This window comes from Chaetura pelagica, unplaced genomic scaffold, assembly GCF_000747805.2.
Source record: "Chaetura pelagica isolate M959 unplaced genomic scaffold, ChaPel_1.0 scaffold453, whole genome shotgun sequence".
NCBI lineage: Eukaryota > Metazoa > Chordata > Aves > Apodiformes > Apodidae > Chaetura > Chaetura pelagica.
The window spans coordinates 1,486,157-1,502,389 of record NW_009952879.1 but is presented as its reverse complement, the minus strand read 5'-3'; the positions used below and the strand labels follow the sequence as shown (position 1 = coordinate 1,502,389).

Here is a 16,233-nt window from a genome sequence, read left to right as displayed (position 1 = left end):
AAGAGCGTCTTTGGGGGAGTTGGAGGTGGCATGTGCTCAGCAACCCTGTAGGTGGTGCTCACTGCATCTCGTCTAGGGGAAAACCAAGATCAGCTGGGCAGCAGATTGTGAAAATCTGGTACAGAGCATCTTCAGTTCTTTAATACCAAATGTCTAAACCATATTGTAGCCAGGATACCTGTACTTGTAACTTAATCCTTTGATCTGTGCAGAGTTTGCTTTAAGGCTTCTCAGAATTGTTTTCTGTGTGAGAGGTTATCAAAGATTAGACAGTTCTTCGTTGCTTAACAGTTAACGTCCTAGCTCTGATTAGGCACAGGTTTACTCCATTTGTTTCATGGAAGAAAAAAGGGTAAGATTGAATTACTTTTTTATGGAGGAAATCTTTAGTATGCTATTTTTTACATGGTGGAGAAGCTTTAAAGGGAATTGGTGTTCCCCAGGCAGCTGTTAGCCAAAATGTCTCTTTGGAAACTTTGCTTTCACCTAGCTCTGTAGGGATTTAACTCAGTAGGTAATGAAAATCTGATTATTTTTGCAGAACAGACAAAACAAAACTGGGGCATTCACTGATGAGGTATGGAATAGCATGTCAGGGTTGACTCTGGAACATAGACATGGTGACTCAATCCCCAGTGCTGCTGCTGAGGTCAGGTACAGCTATGCTAGCAACTGGAAAGTCATACTAGCAAAATAAACCAGCTGTTTGCCTCTTGAAGGAGAGAGGGAAAGTAGCAGAGGTGTTCAGAGACCCAGCATCTGCTGTGGCACAGTTTAAGATCATTGAAGCCAATTTACTGATAGAACTGCAAAATGTTTGGGCACCAGAAGGGCTGTGGTGTTGAATAGGGATGATTTCATCTTGGATTTCAAATAAATGTTAGAGGGAGTGATATTTCCTAGGATGCTGGTGACTCGCAGTTAGATGCATCTGTTTCATGATCTGAAACCTCACTATTCCCCCTGCTTCCTAGGAAACTTCTTTATTCCTGTTTTCTGCTGAATAAATTACAAATAAACAGAAAGTGACTAATGTAGGAGTAGTTGAGTCTTTAAAAGGTTGATTGCAAAATCCTTGAATAATTTGAAGGTTGAGACTAGACAAGAATATCTCTCCTTTTGTTTATCCCAACCACTGATGGCTTGTTAGCTTCTGGGAAGTAATATTTTCCCTTTCTTAAAAACAGGAGGAGGGATAGGTCACCTGATTAATGTGAGTGTTGGAGACTCGGTGACCTTAATGAAAGATGGATGTTCAGGAGCCAGGTCTCCTGCTTCAGCCTGTTTCTCAAAGTTGGTGGTCCAAAGGCTAAAGCAGAGGGAGGAGCTGAGTCCCAGCCTTCCTGCATTCCTGTAGCTGATGCTCTCTTTTGAAATGTGGGAGGGTGGGTTAGCTTTCAGGTTGCAGAAAGGACACTGCTGTACACTGACTGCAAACACAGGCTGGAGAGGTCAGAACTGGCAGTGAACTAGAGCATAAAACTTGTACGAGTGGTGGGTGCCAGGGCCTGCTGTAGTTTTTTTCTCCTGTATAAGCATTTCTGAATGTATTTAGCATGGTGGCTTATCAGTAATGACCAAGTGCTAGCACTGAGTGGTGGTTGTTTTCTGTTGACAGTGCTTAAGTGCCCGTGTTTGAAATCCATCTTGTTCTGTGTCCCGTGTTCTCTGCCAGCAGCCTCTACTGAGAGCTCAGGGCCTCGTCCTCCAAGTTGGAGTTAAGCTGCAGTGGGGGACAGTTGGGGAAACTTGGAGAGCTTCTTTCTGTTCCAGGCTGTAGGGCTGTGACCATTTAATTCCAGTTAAACAGACATGTCTCTGCAAAAGGAAGAGCCCTGCACTCTGCAGTGTTTGGCCCTGGCAAGCCTACAGACAGCACAGGGACGAGATCCCCAGCCTGCTTTCATCCATGTATCTCCTGGGCTTGTCTGGAGAAGTCATTTGTGTTATTTCATCCTCAAAGTGATGAAACTAAGTTTGGGATTTGGCTGTCTGTCTGCAGAGGAGGAGGGAAGCAGAGGGAAGAGACATTTCTCTGCGAGCACAAGCCAAGAGCTGTGTGGGAAGGCCCAAGCTAATGCTCCCCACTGGCTGCCTTGGCCCTGGCTCACGCCAGGCTCTTGCAGCAGACTAGACACAAAAGAAAATACACAGAGTCTAAATTTATTGGTATGAAGAAGATGTGCCAGAGTATTCCACAGCTCTTCCTTTTCTGCTTCTCTTTGATAACTCTCAATTTGCATAAATGCATGGATTAAGTATATATTAAAAGTATATATTAAAAGTATAATTCAGGCTGCAGAGGCACTTGGTCCCATAGGAGGGGATTGGGTAGGGAAATCCATGTTTGAGCATGTGTTTGAATTCCAGTTTTCATGCAGTAGCATCCCCACCTTTTTGCGATCTCTTGGTGGCAATTACGGTCTTATTGCCAGTGGTGTGTTTGGATATAAACACTGCATGTCTTCTTTGCTGGTGAGGTCCTTGGTTCTGTGCTAGAAATAGTGGGGCTTTGATGGGGCAACTTAATAGGTCACTTAGAGATGGGTGACTTCTGTGGCCATCCCTACCTTCAGCTCAGGGCAACTTCTTGCCCAGCAGCGTCCTGCTCACTGCTCCTGAGCGTGAGCCTGTCCCCTCCCTGTCTTTGCAGCTCCCAGCCATGTTCTACATAGCCTGGTTTCCCATCATCCTTAAAGCAGAAGTTTCCAGCCCTCTTCTCCCCCCACTGTGTCCCTCTCTGGGAGGTTGCCATCTCCTTCGTTCATCCCTTGCCCTGACCTGCTCACCTGCTTCTCCAGCACTGTTGCTGCCTGTCCAGATCTCGAGCTGGGGCCATATTTCCCTGACTGCAGCCTGCCATGGCCAAGCCCAGGACCTGGAGGAGCATCACCTGCCAACCAAACTCCCCCCCCCCAGACCTAAGATCAGGCTCACATTGATAAAGCTGTGACCTGCTTGCGAACAGAAAGGTGACATTTTGCAGGTTGTTTGGTCAGCTCTACCCATTGGGCCTGTCAAACACAAAAGCAACACAGCTTTTTCAAAGTTAAAAAATGACTTTTTTTATTAACCTACCCTATCATAGAGCATGGATGTTCTTGTCAAATAATACAAGGAGCAAGAGAAAACTAATTTTATCCATGTGGAGCCTACAAAGCCTCATGGCTTCTCCGTGCTATCAAGCATGTGAGTTTTTAGAAATGCAGCAGCCAATAGTTTAGCTAGAATACAGTCACTCTGAAACAAGCTAGAAATAAATAAAATACTTACATTTCAAGTACAAAACCTTGCAGTTGAATTCAGTATGAGGGAATAACTTTATTCCTGTTCATGTTACCAACTACTGTACAGGTACTTAGGCTGGCAAAGTCTGCAGATGCAGAACAGAAGAATGTTTTATGCACATGACTTAATTGAGTTGTGTGTTTAGTCTTCCCTTCAGGCTGTCACATGAAGCTTTGTCATGTCAGGCAAAAAGAAGATTTTTATGGGGGCCTTTAATAAGACACCAACCCACCACGGCTACTGGACTCCAATTTTTGCCCTATGTCTTTCCTTTCTGGTGTGTGGGGGGAAAAGTGCACTTTATGTCTCAAAATAATGACACCTACCAGCTTTGAATTGGGTTATGAACAGGTAGATGATACTTTCAAATTAAGTTTAATCAAGTGTGAGTGACTTTACCGAGGCTCCTGTGCAGCTCTAGTATGGGAGGGGACGTTGACCTCTGATGGGGGTCCTGCCTTGGGTGGGCTGGCGGCTCGCAGGCCTTTGGTACGCAGGGCTCTGCCCCGGCAGAACCAGCATGGATTGCTGACCCGAGTTCCTCTGAGACTGGAAGATGCTTTGCTCCGCTGCGCTCCTCTCTGAACAGGTGAATGTCAACCCAACGCCGACGTTGCTCTTCATGGTTCTGGAGGTGCCGTCAGATGTGCCATCGAAACATCTGCCCAGGGCGATTTCCTTGGCGATCCTGGGGTCTTGGTCGGTGACGGTGTAGATGCCGTAGTTGTGTCCCAGGGGGTCGAGAGGAGCCAGCATGGTGTACTCGCTGGAGTCGTTGTTGGTAGCCATGGGGAGGTGGTTCACCAGGTACTCATGGAGCATGCTGTTGACGCTCTCCCGGCGGCAGCTGCCTTGGGGCACCACTTTGACGAGCGTGCGGTCCACACGGTCTTGGTCGAAGAGCATCCCACTGCACTTGAACTCCAGGCAGGCTGCCGACACGTCCCGCTGCCGGGGGTCACGGATGCTGCGGACATCCCGGATGCCGTAGAGCTTGCCAATGGTACGTGGGTGCGTCCCACCCATGTTACGAGACCTCACGTTCACCTCTTGGGGTCCGTTTATTTTTACTTTAATGTAGCAGGCCCTAAATTCCATGGGCTTGGGCCACCACGCCAGGTAGTCATCGGTCCAGCTCATGAGGTCGTCTTCGCTGAAGGGAACAGTGTTGTAGTCGTACCTGTCTCCTTCTATCCGGTAAAACCTGAAGTGAGGAGCGCTATGTGGAGCTTCCTCACACTCTCTCAGGTTTTCATAGGCATAAATAGGGCCATTGTTCTCATCTGGGGAATTAGGGCTTGGCTTGGCCATGTTAATGCTGAATGCTGTTTTCTTCGTGCTGGAGTCCTCATGGTCTGTTCTCCTGTAGTTGAGCTTGTTGAGGTATGGCTGTGGGACTCCAATAGCGTTAGGGTTGAGTTTGGGAGCAGAGGAGACAGCTTCAAGCTCTTCACCCCCCAAGCTGGCCAAGATATAAGCTGCATAGGCCCTGGGGTTTTGGTCATCGCAGAAGGCAGGCACACAGGCACCGTTGGGACCAGTGACCACGCTGTCGAAACGGCCCCATGCTCTGGGGTTGGAGGAGAACCCTGGCTCTGGCTCCGTGTTGATAACAGAAATCACAACCCCTTGGATCTGCTCACTTTGCAGAAACCTCTCACTTCTGTATGCCCGGACTTTGATGTAGCACCGCCTGCTCTCAGGGACATCCAGGTTAAAAAGCCGCCTTTCTTTGATCTCCATGTTCCCAACCAAAAAAGTTCTCTCTTCCCTTTTTCGCCGTCTGCTTTTCTCAAGGTTGAAGTCCCCTTCTTCCTCCCATAATCCTGTCTCTGGGTTCAGTGACCAAAGCTTCATCTCTTGCAGGTGCTCTGGCATCCTGACCTGAGCAGCATCCAAGTGAACTTTCACTGCCTCTGCGTTAAGAGACTCGGATCCCTGTTCGTCAGTGAAGTCCACGGAAAACATGCCGTACGTACGGAGTGGAAACACATCTCCTTCCTCATCTATAAAGTTCAGGTCGCTTGGTGTCACAGGGGCTGTGGAGATGTTTCTTGGGTCCAGAAACGTCACACTGGCTTTCACTTTCCCTCTGTAGACCTCTCCATTTTTCCTATAAAACGTATCAGGAGGGATTTCTAATTCAGCGATTGGATCATCTTCCGCTTCTCCCAAGGAAATCACGTTGGTTTCAGCAGATTCCAGTGTAACAGGGGCTTGCTTTCTTAGTAGCTTGATCTCATGGAACACAGCACCTCCATTTTCCTTGAAGGGCAGAACTTTTGTTGTGTTCACAAACTTCTGCAGCCGATCAACAAAAGTTAGAACCAGCCTCTCCGTGTCTGCTGGGACTTGGATGGAGAAGGTTCCCTTGTAGCCAGTCATACTGACTCTCTTGTTGCCCATGTAGATGTGGCCAAACCTCAGTGGCTCACCATTATCTGCTGCTGTGGCTCTGCCTCGAACTGTTATTTTGGTCTCGGTGCATTTTTTGCAGCCACATTCTATGACAACTTTAGTGGGGAGCACGTACCCGTTGCAGGAGATGTCTCTGGTTTCCATCTTGGACACCCCACAGCAGTAGGAGATGTTGTCCTTACACCGGAGTCCCTTATCCAGCTTCCCAGCACAGGTCTTTGCTGGGCACTTGCCCACGTCGTAGTAGAAGGAGTTGGTTGTTTTTTGGAAGCAGTCATGGGGAAGTCGGATGAGGTGGCTCTGGGGCTGGGAGTTGCAGGCTGCCTCCTGTCTCCCTGTTGAACAGGATTTTTTAATGAGCAGCATGAAATAATAGTACAGTCACTGCTATGTGGTCTGAAACACTCAGTGCTAAACTTCTAATAGTAGCAAGGTTTTTGCAGCCATAAACCAGGCGTTTGCAGGATTTGGGTTAGCTGAATTCATCCAGCCTCTGTTTTGGAGCAGCAGGTGCTCAGCTTTGACTTTTGGTACCTGATAAAGAGCAGTGCTACTTGCTGGAGTGTCCCAACTCCTGCTTACCCACCACTGCCATCCAGTCCACCCACGGCTACATGTTCTGCAGCTGCCCAGCTTTTTGGCTAGGGACAGAGTAAAATGTGTCCCAAGGTTTAAAAAAATCACCCTAAACAAACAGAAATATTCATGTCTGGCAGCAAGGGCAGTGAGAAATCTGATGAAACGAGCAGCCTGAGCTTGGCAGGTCACCTGCAATCCAGAGCTCCAGTTTGTAGAGAGCATCTGATTCATAACCAGCTCATGCAAGCTTATCTGCATGCAGATGCATGAAATAAATGCCAAATATTTGTCTTGCGACTTTTCTTTGCCACGTGTATCAGCATTTCTGGTTTCTGGCCCCTGCTGCCTCCCCAGCTCCTTGGGGAGCATCACACACACTTTCTCCTACCTATGACAGCAAGCTTGGCAGAGCGGGACTTCGCCGACCCCCCGGGGCTGCTGGCCTTGCAGAAATACTCTCCAGCCTGGTCTCTGTTCAGGTTCTTCAGAATCAAGTTGTTTTTGTATTTGTATAAGGAGGGATCCAGCAGGGAGCCGTTGTGGTACCTGCCAGGAACAGGCAGGGGGTTAAGGGGACAGAGGGTGACTGCCTGGCTGGAGCAGAGTGATGGCCTAATCCTGCATCCTGCCATATGGACCTTGCCAGGCCTCTTGACTAAGATTCCCCCTTGGTAGTCTGGCAAGTTGGCATCACCTAAAAGTTACTCCCCTTCCTGTGGCAGTACTGAGATGTGGCTGCCAGGCAGGCAGGCAGAGCTGCCTGTTGTGCCTGCTGAGGATTTTTATACTCTTATTTTTATGTTTTTCTAGTAATTCCCTCTACAGATGACATCATCACACCAGTGAGAAACACCAGCTCTATGGATCTTGGGGAAACCATCATTTCCAGCAATCAGTTCTTGGCGTATTTAGCTGTTCTATAGCTAAAAATACACCTCTATGGAGATGATGAGATAAAAATGGAATCTGTGGGACAGATAAGAAGACTTCTGCCTGATCCAACTGGAGTTCCTTACCAGAGGTAGCGGTCAGGGGCCGGGCTCCCGAGGGCATCGCAGCAGAGCGCTACGCTCTGTCCCACTCTCCTGGCTTTGTCCTCGGGGCTCCTGAGAATGTAGGGTTTGCCTGCAGGAGGAGGAAAAGGCCATTTCGTTACTCTTTTCTTCCTAAAATTATGGATTATTTCACAGAATGGTGGGGGTTGCAAGGGAGTTCTGGTGCAGGATCCCCTAGAGCAGATCACACCGGAACACATCCAGATGGGTTTTGAATGTCTCCAGGGATGGAGACTCCCACAACCTCCCTGATGTGGCTGCCAGGCAGGCAGGCAGAGCTGCCTGTTGTGCCTGCTGAGGATTTTTATACTCTTATTTTTATGTTTTTCTAGTAATTCCCTCTACAGATGACATCATCACACCAGTGAGAAACACCAGCTCTATGGATCTTGGGGAAACCATCATTTCCAGCAATCAGTTCTTGGCGTATTTAGCTGTTCTATAGCTAAAAATACACCTCTATGGAGATGATGAGATAAAAATGGAATCTGTGGGACAGATAAGAAGACTTCTGCCTGATCCAACTGGAGTTCCTTACCAGAGGTAGCGGTCAGGGGCCGGGCTCCCGAGGGCATCGCAGCAGAGCGCTACGCTCTGTCCCACTCTCCTGGCTTTGTCCTCGGGGCTCCTGAGAATGTAGGGTTTGCCTGCAGGAGGAGGAAAAGGCCATTTCGTTACTCTTTTCTTCCTAAAATTATGGATTATTTCACAGAATGGTGGGGGTTGCAAGGGAGTTCTGGTGCAGGATCCCCTAGAGCAGATCACACCGGAACACATCCAGATGGGTTTTGAATGTCTCCAGGGATGGAGACTCCCACAACCTCCCTGGGCAGCCTGTTCCAGTGCTCTGTTACATTCAGAGTAAAAAAGTATTATCTTTTATCTAGGTTAAAAGGTTCCAAATTACTGTGTAAAGCCTCCTTCTTCCTCCCCCTCTTTTGGGCTACCTGATCGGTGCAGCTGCACTTGGATCCCCAGGTTTTTTCTGTTGCTCTCTGGTATGGTGACAGTCGATGTTGCATACTTGGCTTTTTTTATTTTAAGGGTGTTTTTGCCATCAGGACAAACCCCTGGGATTCTAAACATGCCCCTGTCATCAGCCGTTGTCAACAGCTTGAGTGTCTTGGCTTGCAGGTAGACCCGAGCATCAGCAGCAGGTGACCCGTCCTCCAGAGAGACCTTCCCGTGCAGGGTCGCGTCCTCGCACATGCAGGCGTCGCAGTCGGCGTTGACACGGCCCATGGGGCAGGAGATGTTGCAGGCTGGAGGAGAGGCAGGCAGGTCAGAAAGCAGCCCCAAGTCCCCGTAACGCTCACGGCATAGTCTGGCGTCTGCTCTTAATTTAGATGCAATAAGGCAGATCTTGCATCAGGAATATAGTGTCTCCAAAACATTTTTTTACTGATTCTTAACAGCTGCTTGTTAGAAGCACAGGGACGATGTCATTTTGAACCTGACAATTAGTAGAAAGCAGCCACGTGAATATAATTACAGCTAGGAACTGTTATTTACCTTCCCCAAAGGGCTGAATTTCAGGGAAATTTGAATCCAGATCAGCATGTGAGCTCTTAGCTCAGCCCTGGCAAAATTACAAATCCAAACGCCTTAAACTTTCTAGGTTTCTGTTACCAACTCATGCCCAAAAGTCATGACTTTTGTCTTATCTTAAAAGCTCTCTCCTCTTACTCAAAGGTGTCTTGGCATGGGCAGGACCTAGGTTATTTGCCAGAGGATCATTATGAATTTAATGAATGGTTTAATGAATGGTCTCTCAAACAGTGATTCTGAAACATTTTCATAACCTATAGAGATTATGTCTCTTTCCAAGGCAAGGACTTAGGTCATTCCTGTTACAGTCACCCAGCATAGCTGGAAATAACTGGAAAAAATCAGGGAAAAGGTAAAACAACTTTCCTGGAGAAATCAGATTATTTTCAGAATAATTTGTTTGAAAGAATATTGTAAGAATAATATAATGAATTCTGAGCCTCTTCAGCAGGGGCTGTGGCTATTTGATATTCCCAACTCATCTCCTCCTGGAGACTGCATGGAGGCAGCTGCCAGCAATTGCCAACTCCACCTAAAGAGCTGCTGTTGTAACAAGATTAATGAGATTTTTCCAATATCCCCAGAATCTTTATGGGTCCCTGATGATTCCCCATATTTGAATCCCACCCATATATTGCTGTTTAGCTGTAAATCCCCCATGCTCTGCTCCCTTAGCAGTCTCCGCCCCCGCTCAGGAAGGCACTGGTATAATGAAATTCTGGCAAGGGACAGAAAGATGGTAAAATGACAGTGAAGGGACCACAATGCCTATGCAGTGGGGAGGTCAGGACATCATCCCCTGCCCGTAAGTGAGGTTATAGGAGCACCTGAGCAGACATGTCCAATGCAGAGCCGCCCTTCCTCAGTTGCTTCATTACAGTGCACGCCCCAGAGGTGCTCAGCTAGGCAGGATCTGGTACGCTTCTGCACACCGGTTTGGCCACACTTTCCTGAGCACTCGCTCCATTTCGACCATGGAGACAAAAACCTTTTTGAATCTTGCACCAGTGGACCTTGAATAACATCAGGGGTGTGTTACTGAGACGCACAATAGCATGTACAGCTGCCCCAAAACGGGCAGTTGTTTTCTTAGCAGCTTCTATATAGCTCAGACTATGGATTTGGATATTACGCACCACATGGATTAAACAAACTCAAAGCATGTCCAGGGAGCTGGGAAATAAAGCACGAGGAGGCGCCTGAATGCTTCTGACTTAATTCCCCCCAGGCTACCAAGTTCAGGATGATTAAGACAAACTCGAGGGCAGCAAAGTGCAGGCAGCTCATGCTTACTGTTGAATAACTTTGGCTTAAAGGAAATCAAACACACGTTGTCATTTAAATGCTGTCTGAGGGGCAATGCTCTCCTGCATTTCAAATGTGGCTAAGAAAAAAAAGAGGGTGGGAGCGTGGAAATTGTTGGCATGAACATGTTGAATGTCTTTACCATATTCCAGCATATGTTCTTTATCGGGGAAGTGTGTGTCCGATTGTGAGTACTGGTTTTACTGGGTGCAAACACAGTCCTAAGATGCTGCTGAGCAGGCTGAGCATGTTAGTGGCCAGCTGATTTGTAAAACACCAAGAGGGTTTATTGAGAGCTTAATATGTGGTTAGATTGTTAAAGGAATTTTTTAACCAGGCTGCTAGATGGTATTAATTTAAGCTGCTTTGAATGGATGAGACCCACTCCAAGTCTGTGGTTTGGGTTTCTTTTTAAATGACAATGTTCTAATAATGTTTACGAGGGTACGTGTGACTAAAGCTTCTAAAAATGAGATCTCTTGGAGACGTGAGCCATGTCATCTCCCACACCTACTCTTCCACCCAATTTGTAATAAACCAGGTCAGGTTATTTCCTAGAAAGGCAGATGGGCACATGGCTGGACTATTTGAGTTGTGATAGTTGAAAACAACCCTCTGACTTACAAAAGCAGGTGGCTGGAAAAGACCGTTTAAATGCAAGCGGACACGGAAGCGTCATGTCCGGTTTGGAGCGGGCACTTGGTTTAGATGGGCAAGTTTTTAATCTATTGGCACCTCAGCATCTCCCATTCAGCATCCTGAGTGGCATATCCATGGACCTTATTTAGTAATCTTGGGGATGTGGATGCAGGAGATGGGCTTGGGGACATGGTCTGTATTCGCCCTAAGGAAAAACTAAATGTGCACCACACTGAAGAGGGGTCTCAGTAGGAGCCTAAGACTGTTTGACTGCTTTAATCTGCAGGGCTGGAAGTGCTAAGAGGGGAGTTCTTTGGAGGAAAAGGACATTATATGGCTCTGGGTAGCACCTTGACAGCAGGAAAAGCAGAAAGCAGAGAAGAGGGGAGCAGCTGAGGGGCTGGAGGGCTGGCAGGGACACGGGGAGGGACAGGGCTGCCCCTGGCACCGGCCGCAGGAACGTACTGCGTCTGACGTAGGCGAAGGTGGGGTCTCGCCGGCGAGAGCTGCTCCTCGTACCTGTGGGCAGAGGATGGGCCTGGGGTGGTTTGGGCAGGGGTTCCCTGCTCCCGCAGTCCCTTCCTGCAAACCTGGTTGCACCAAGCCTGGCTGCTCAAACTGACCAAGACTGTCACACCCTTTTCTGGAGGGAAAAGCTGAGGTTACAGCTTGCTGCTGCCAAGGGTAGACGCTTTAGTTTCCAATTGCATTGGTCAAAACCTCAATATCTTGTGTAATTTTTCCCCAGAGAAGCAGGAGTGGCCTTCTGCTCTGCAAGCCCCAGCCTCAGTGTCACTGCCTTGTGCCATCCACTTTGAGGGCAAACAAATTTTCCTGGTATTTTCCTAAAAATACCTCTCAGTGGATGGATGGGGCCTTTCTGAGCGTCTGTTTTCAGTGGTTTGATTCTCTCCAGCGGCTAGGAAAGCTGTTGGGAGTGGGACAGGAGGCTGGGAAAGTCCCTTAATCCCTCAGCTATGGCGTCAGTGTGTCCAGCCCTTTCAGCGCCCACTGGAATTTAAATCCCAAGTATCGGGCAGTAAAGCTTGAGGGGTCGGGATATGTCCTGGGGATTAATGAGCAGAGCGGTCATTAATGTCCCCTGGGCTTTAATCCTAAAGCAGTGGTGTCACAAACTGCCCTGGGTGTGGGGACAGGCTGGGCAGGGGAAGGGCAGGTCAGAGCATGTGCTCGCCCATCCCTGGGCTCTCCTGGCCCTCCCATCCTGTGCGTGCCTCCCGCGGGAGCCGGGGCTGTGGACAAGCGCTTGACCTTCACTTTTCCAGGAGGGGAGCCAACAGCCTGTGTCAGCAGTAGCCAAAACCCTACAGGAGGTCATGAATGATTAACATTTATTCCATTGCCTAAATGTCCTCATCTACTTAAATAATATTGTTTGGTTGTACATTGAAGATGAAAAAAATCGTATGTGTGCAAACACCCCTTGTCCTGGCGAGGGAAAGACCCCAAGCTGGGAAATAACTTACTCTCCAAGCTGAGCGTTACCAGTGGGCTGAAGGTTTTCTGTCCTATCTGGATCCTGCTGAGGGCTGGTCTCAGAAGCCTTTGACCTAAGGGTCAATAAATTAGAGATTAAATTAGATGAATAATAAGTCATTAGGCTCAGGGTTTTGCTTTTGGGATTTGGCTGGTTAGAGCTCCTTTGTGATACATTGCAGGAGGTGCCAAGTGAAGGGAGTAACGGAGATGTCCCACAGCATCACTGTGGGTCAGCTGTGATGCAGACTTGCCTTTTCCCTTATCACCCTAGAAAAACTTTTTTTTTGCACTTTCTGTGTTGGAGCAGCTCAGCTCAGATAATCTTTTTATAGCTGGAGATATAAAATATATCCTGCCTCTCCCTGCACAGGGAGAGATGAACCTGAGGTGCATAAAGTTGGTTGTCACTATGGAACATGGACTGGTGGGTCATGGACTGGTTTCTGTGCTTGCTGGCTACCCAGGTGCCCAGGGAGAGCTGGTGGTTGTGGCTGGTTCCTGAGGTTCTTACTGGGCCTGGTCCCATTTAAACTGGAGTGCTAAGCTGAAGCTGCCCACCACCAGCTCTGGCCCATGCCCAGCTGCCAGGGCTCAGCAGGGTTTCAAGGCATCTCCCCAATGACAATTTGACTCTCCCTGTTCTTATCCCCAGGCATCCAGCCAGAGCACTTCAGGGTAAAATTCCTCTATAGTCTCAGAAAACAAATCCAACAGGCCTGCAAGCAGGTTTTCTCTTTGAGACCTGCTGGAGCAGAGGGGCAGGTTGCTATTGCTCAGTGCTGTGGTATTTGCCACCTGCCAGAGCCAGCAGCGGACACATCCTGCTGCTCCTGAGAATCTTCTCCTGGAGAAGAGCCATGTTGCTGCTTCACAAGGGCTCTGCTGAGAGGCTGAAGGTGGTTTGTGCTCGGGCGATGGGTAAGGCACCAGCCAGGGTGGGTCTGGTTGGAGCAGAAGGGAGCTGGAATGGGAGCAGCATGTGGACTAGACACCATGGGGGCTTGGGAGCAGCAGGCAGGGATGGCCAGTGGGCAGAGGGGCTCATCCCTGGTCAACCAGGGGCTAGCTGGCTCACAGATGGGCTTTGCCAGTGCTCTGGGGCCTGGACAGCTGCCAGCCATCATTTGGGCAAAAGCCATGTTGACTCAGGGCAGCATCCAGCAGGGATGTTGGGCCCATGTCTGCTGGCTCAGCAACCACTGGTGGACATGCCTTCATGCCAGCGTGCTCATGGGCAGGGGACATCATGGTGGTGGGAATAGCAACATTTAACCTTCACCTAAAATGGACGTGACTCCCAGGAGGAGGATGAGGTTCAATCCTTTTGTGATGATCATTGTCTCCAGAGGTGACCAGGTGCTTCTTGTAGTACCCACAGCCTTCTCACGCCTTCCCCAGACCTGCGGAGACAAGCCTGGTGATGTTAAGGCTCACCCAGGGTCTTGCTGCCTTCAGGAAGTTTCTTCCAGGCTGAACCAGTCCAAAACATGCTGAGAGGCTGCGTGTACCTCCTGCCCCCCCACCCCTGGCAGTCCCCCACTCACTCCCAGGGGGGGGCACCAGGTTCTCCACATCTGCACTCGTGTCCCCTCGGCTTCTTGCCGTCACTTCTGAGCCCAAATCTATTCTGCAGAGCACTGCTTTGGAATGATGTCTCCTTAAATACTTCTGCAGGGATGTTCTCGTAGCCCACACGGCTCCCTGCCCCCCCAGCACCCTGCCCTGCCCATAGACATGAGCAGGAACATCTCTGTGTCTCCATCCCTCTGCCTGAAAACTGAGCTTAGTGTGAGGATAGCATCTTACCCCAGGACATCCCAGGAGTGTGGGGAGGAGAAAGGCTCCTGAGTGCCTCTGAAAGCAGAAAATCCCATATACAAGCCAAGTCAACTCTGAATGTAAGCAAGAAGCCAAATATTTTCCTTTTTCTGCACACAGAAGTGAGGGACTGAGGCTTTTGTGTTGCTCTTGCTCAGTGACTTCAGGTTTTGAGTGAGTCCCTCAGCCCTGTGGCCTTGAGCATTTGGGTACTTAATTTTTGAAGGTACCCATGGAGCTGATGTTATCCCAAGTGACACCAGCTGGAATTCCAGGTGCTTTATTTTATGCATGGAAAATTAATGAACTTAGAGGGGAAAAGGTTGCCTCAGCCTTTCAGTGCCTCAGTTTACTCATAAAATGAGGCTGACAAAAAGCAGCCAGGCAGCAAGAACACCCTCTTATTTGTAAGTGGTATTAACCATCCCCTCTGAGACCCGGGAATGTGGGACTAGGAAATACTTTGATTATGGCTCAACAAATCCCAGTCAAGCAGGAATAACAAGCAACACATGAGCCGTGTTTTGTGGGTTTACGGCGGGGTCGTGAACTCTCAGCCAGACAATAACCAGGAAAAATTAATCCAGGCTGAAAGCCCGTTTCCCACTCAGCTGCTATTTTGGGAGCTGGCTGAGACTTGTTCGGTGCTGGGTTTGGGATGGGATGTGTCCCTTTTTCCCTGGGGGACACAGTGCTGGGAAAAGAGGGGGGGGGGTTCAAGCAGCCGGATCGCAGCAGTTGGAGGGGTTGGCATCGCCGTGTCCCCTCTCTAGCAGGGGGAGCTGCTGGTGTGGGATGAAGGAGATCCAGCAGCCCCGTGTGAGCAAAGCACCGTCCTCCCCGGAGCCCCCTGCCCTGCCGTCCCGGTAACCCTGCCCCGGACCCGTTAGCTGGGATGAGGAAGGGAGAAGCAGGATGCAAAGAACCGTGTGTCCCCACTGCTGTTTTCCAGCCCACGCCTTCGTCTGCCCATCAATTCATTCCCACCTCGCCCTCAATCACAGCCGCACTTAATTACGCCGCCTTAATAACACAGCAAAATTATATAAGCACGAGCTGCCTCGTCGGGGAAAAACTTCACAGAGTTGGTTGGGTTGTTGCGGGTTTTTTTTCTCCCTCTTACCTACAAAACCCATAAAGCCCCCAATTAAGGAGCGTCCCGTCCTCTCCCCGCCGAGCTGCGATCCGGGGGCGAGGCGAGGGCTCGTCAGCAGCGGGTCCAGGGATTTGCAGGGGGTTGGGAAGAAGAAAGAGAGAGGAGAGTTGCCGCTTACCGGAGCCTCCCCGCGCCGCTGCCGCCGCGCCTCCCGCAGCCCGGGCGGCGAGGTCGCTTATATAGCCCGGCGTGCGGCCGAGGGGAGGGCAGCCCGGCGCGGCGCCGGGGGAAAACAGCTCGGGCGAGCGAGGAAACCGCAGGCTGAATAATCCCCTTGACAAGGTGATGGTAAACACGAGGCCGCCGCGGAACGGCAGCCACCGGGGATGGTGGCGATGCCACGGCAGGGCGTGGGGTGGGGACCGTGTCCTGGGCACTGCGGGCACTGTGTCCTGGTCCTGGTCCTGCATCCCCGTGTGGGCACTGCGTTCTGGTCCTGGTATTGTATCCCAGTGTGGGCTCTGCATCCCAGCGTGGGCACCATGTCCTGGTGTGGGGACCAGATCCTGGTGTGGGGACCAGATCCTGGTGTGGGCACTGCATCCTGGTGTGGGGACCAGATCCTGGTGTGGGCACTGCATCCTGGTGTGGGGACCAGATCCTGGTGTGGGCACTGCATCCTGGTGTGGGGACCAGATCTTGGTGTGGGCACTGCATCCTGGTGTGGGGACCAGATCCTGATGTGGGCACTGCATCCTGGTGTGGGGACCAGATCTTGGTGTGGGCACTGCATCCTGGTGTGGGGACCAGATCTTGGTGTGGGCACTGCATCCTGGTGTGGGGACCAGATCTTGGTGTGGGCACTGCATCCTGGTGTGGGGACCAGATCTTGGTGTGGGCACTGCATCCTGGTGTGGGGACCAGATCTTGGTGTGGGCACTGCATCCTGGTGTGGGGACCAGATCCTGGTGTGGGCACTGCATCCTG

The 16,233-nt window shown here is 50.0% G+C and overlaps 2 protein-coding genes across 2 annotated transcripts in view; one reads left to right on the top strand and one right to left on the bottom strand.

The window, feature by feature from the left end:
- Nucleotides 1-3,705: 3,705 nt before the first annotated feature.
- CILP (cartilage intermediate layer protein, nucleotide pyrophosphohydrolase) lies at nucleotides 3,706-13,669 on the bottom strand. The gene is made up of 8 exons (XM_009995328.1): nucleotides 13,612-13,669; nucleotides 12,320-12,403; nucleotides 11,298-11,351; nucleotides 9,716-9,901; nucleotides 8,288-8,602; nucleotides 7,879-7,987; nucleotides 6,674-6,831; nucleotides 3,706-6,041 (listed from the first exon to the last, which is right to left on the bottom strand). Exons 1-8 carry the CDS (start codon nucleotides 13,667-13,669, stop codon nucleotides 3,706-3,708), a joined length of 3,300 nt encoding a protein of 1,099 aa, XP_009993630.1.
- Nucleotides 13,670-15,788: 2,119 nt separating this feature from the next.
- Nucleotides 15,789-16,233, top strand: part of LOC104386688 (gonadotropin-releasing hormone II receptor-like) — a 16,657-nt gene continuing 16,212 nt past the window's right edge. Inside the window, exon 1 of the mRNA XM_009995327.1 lies at nucleotides 15,789-15,872. Coding sequence (XP_009993629.1) covers nucleotides 15,789-15,872 — 84 coding nt within the window. The remainder of the gene's footprint in view (nucleotides 15,873-16,233) is intronic.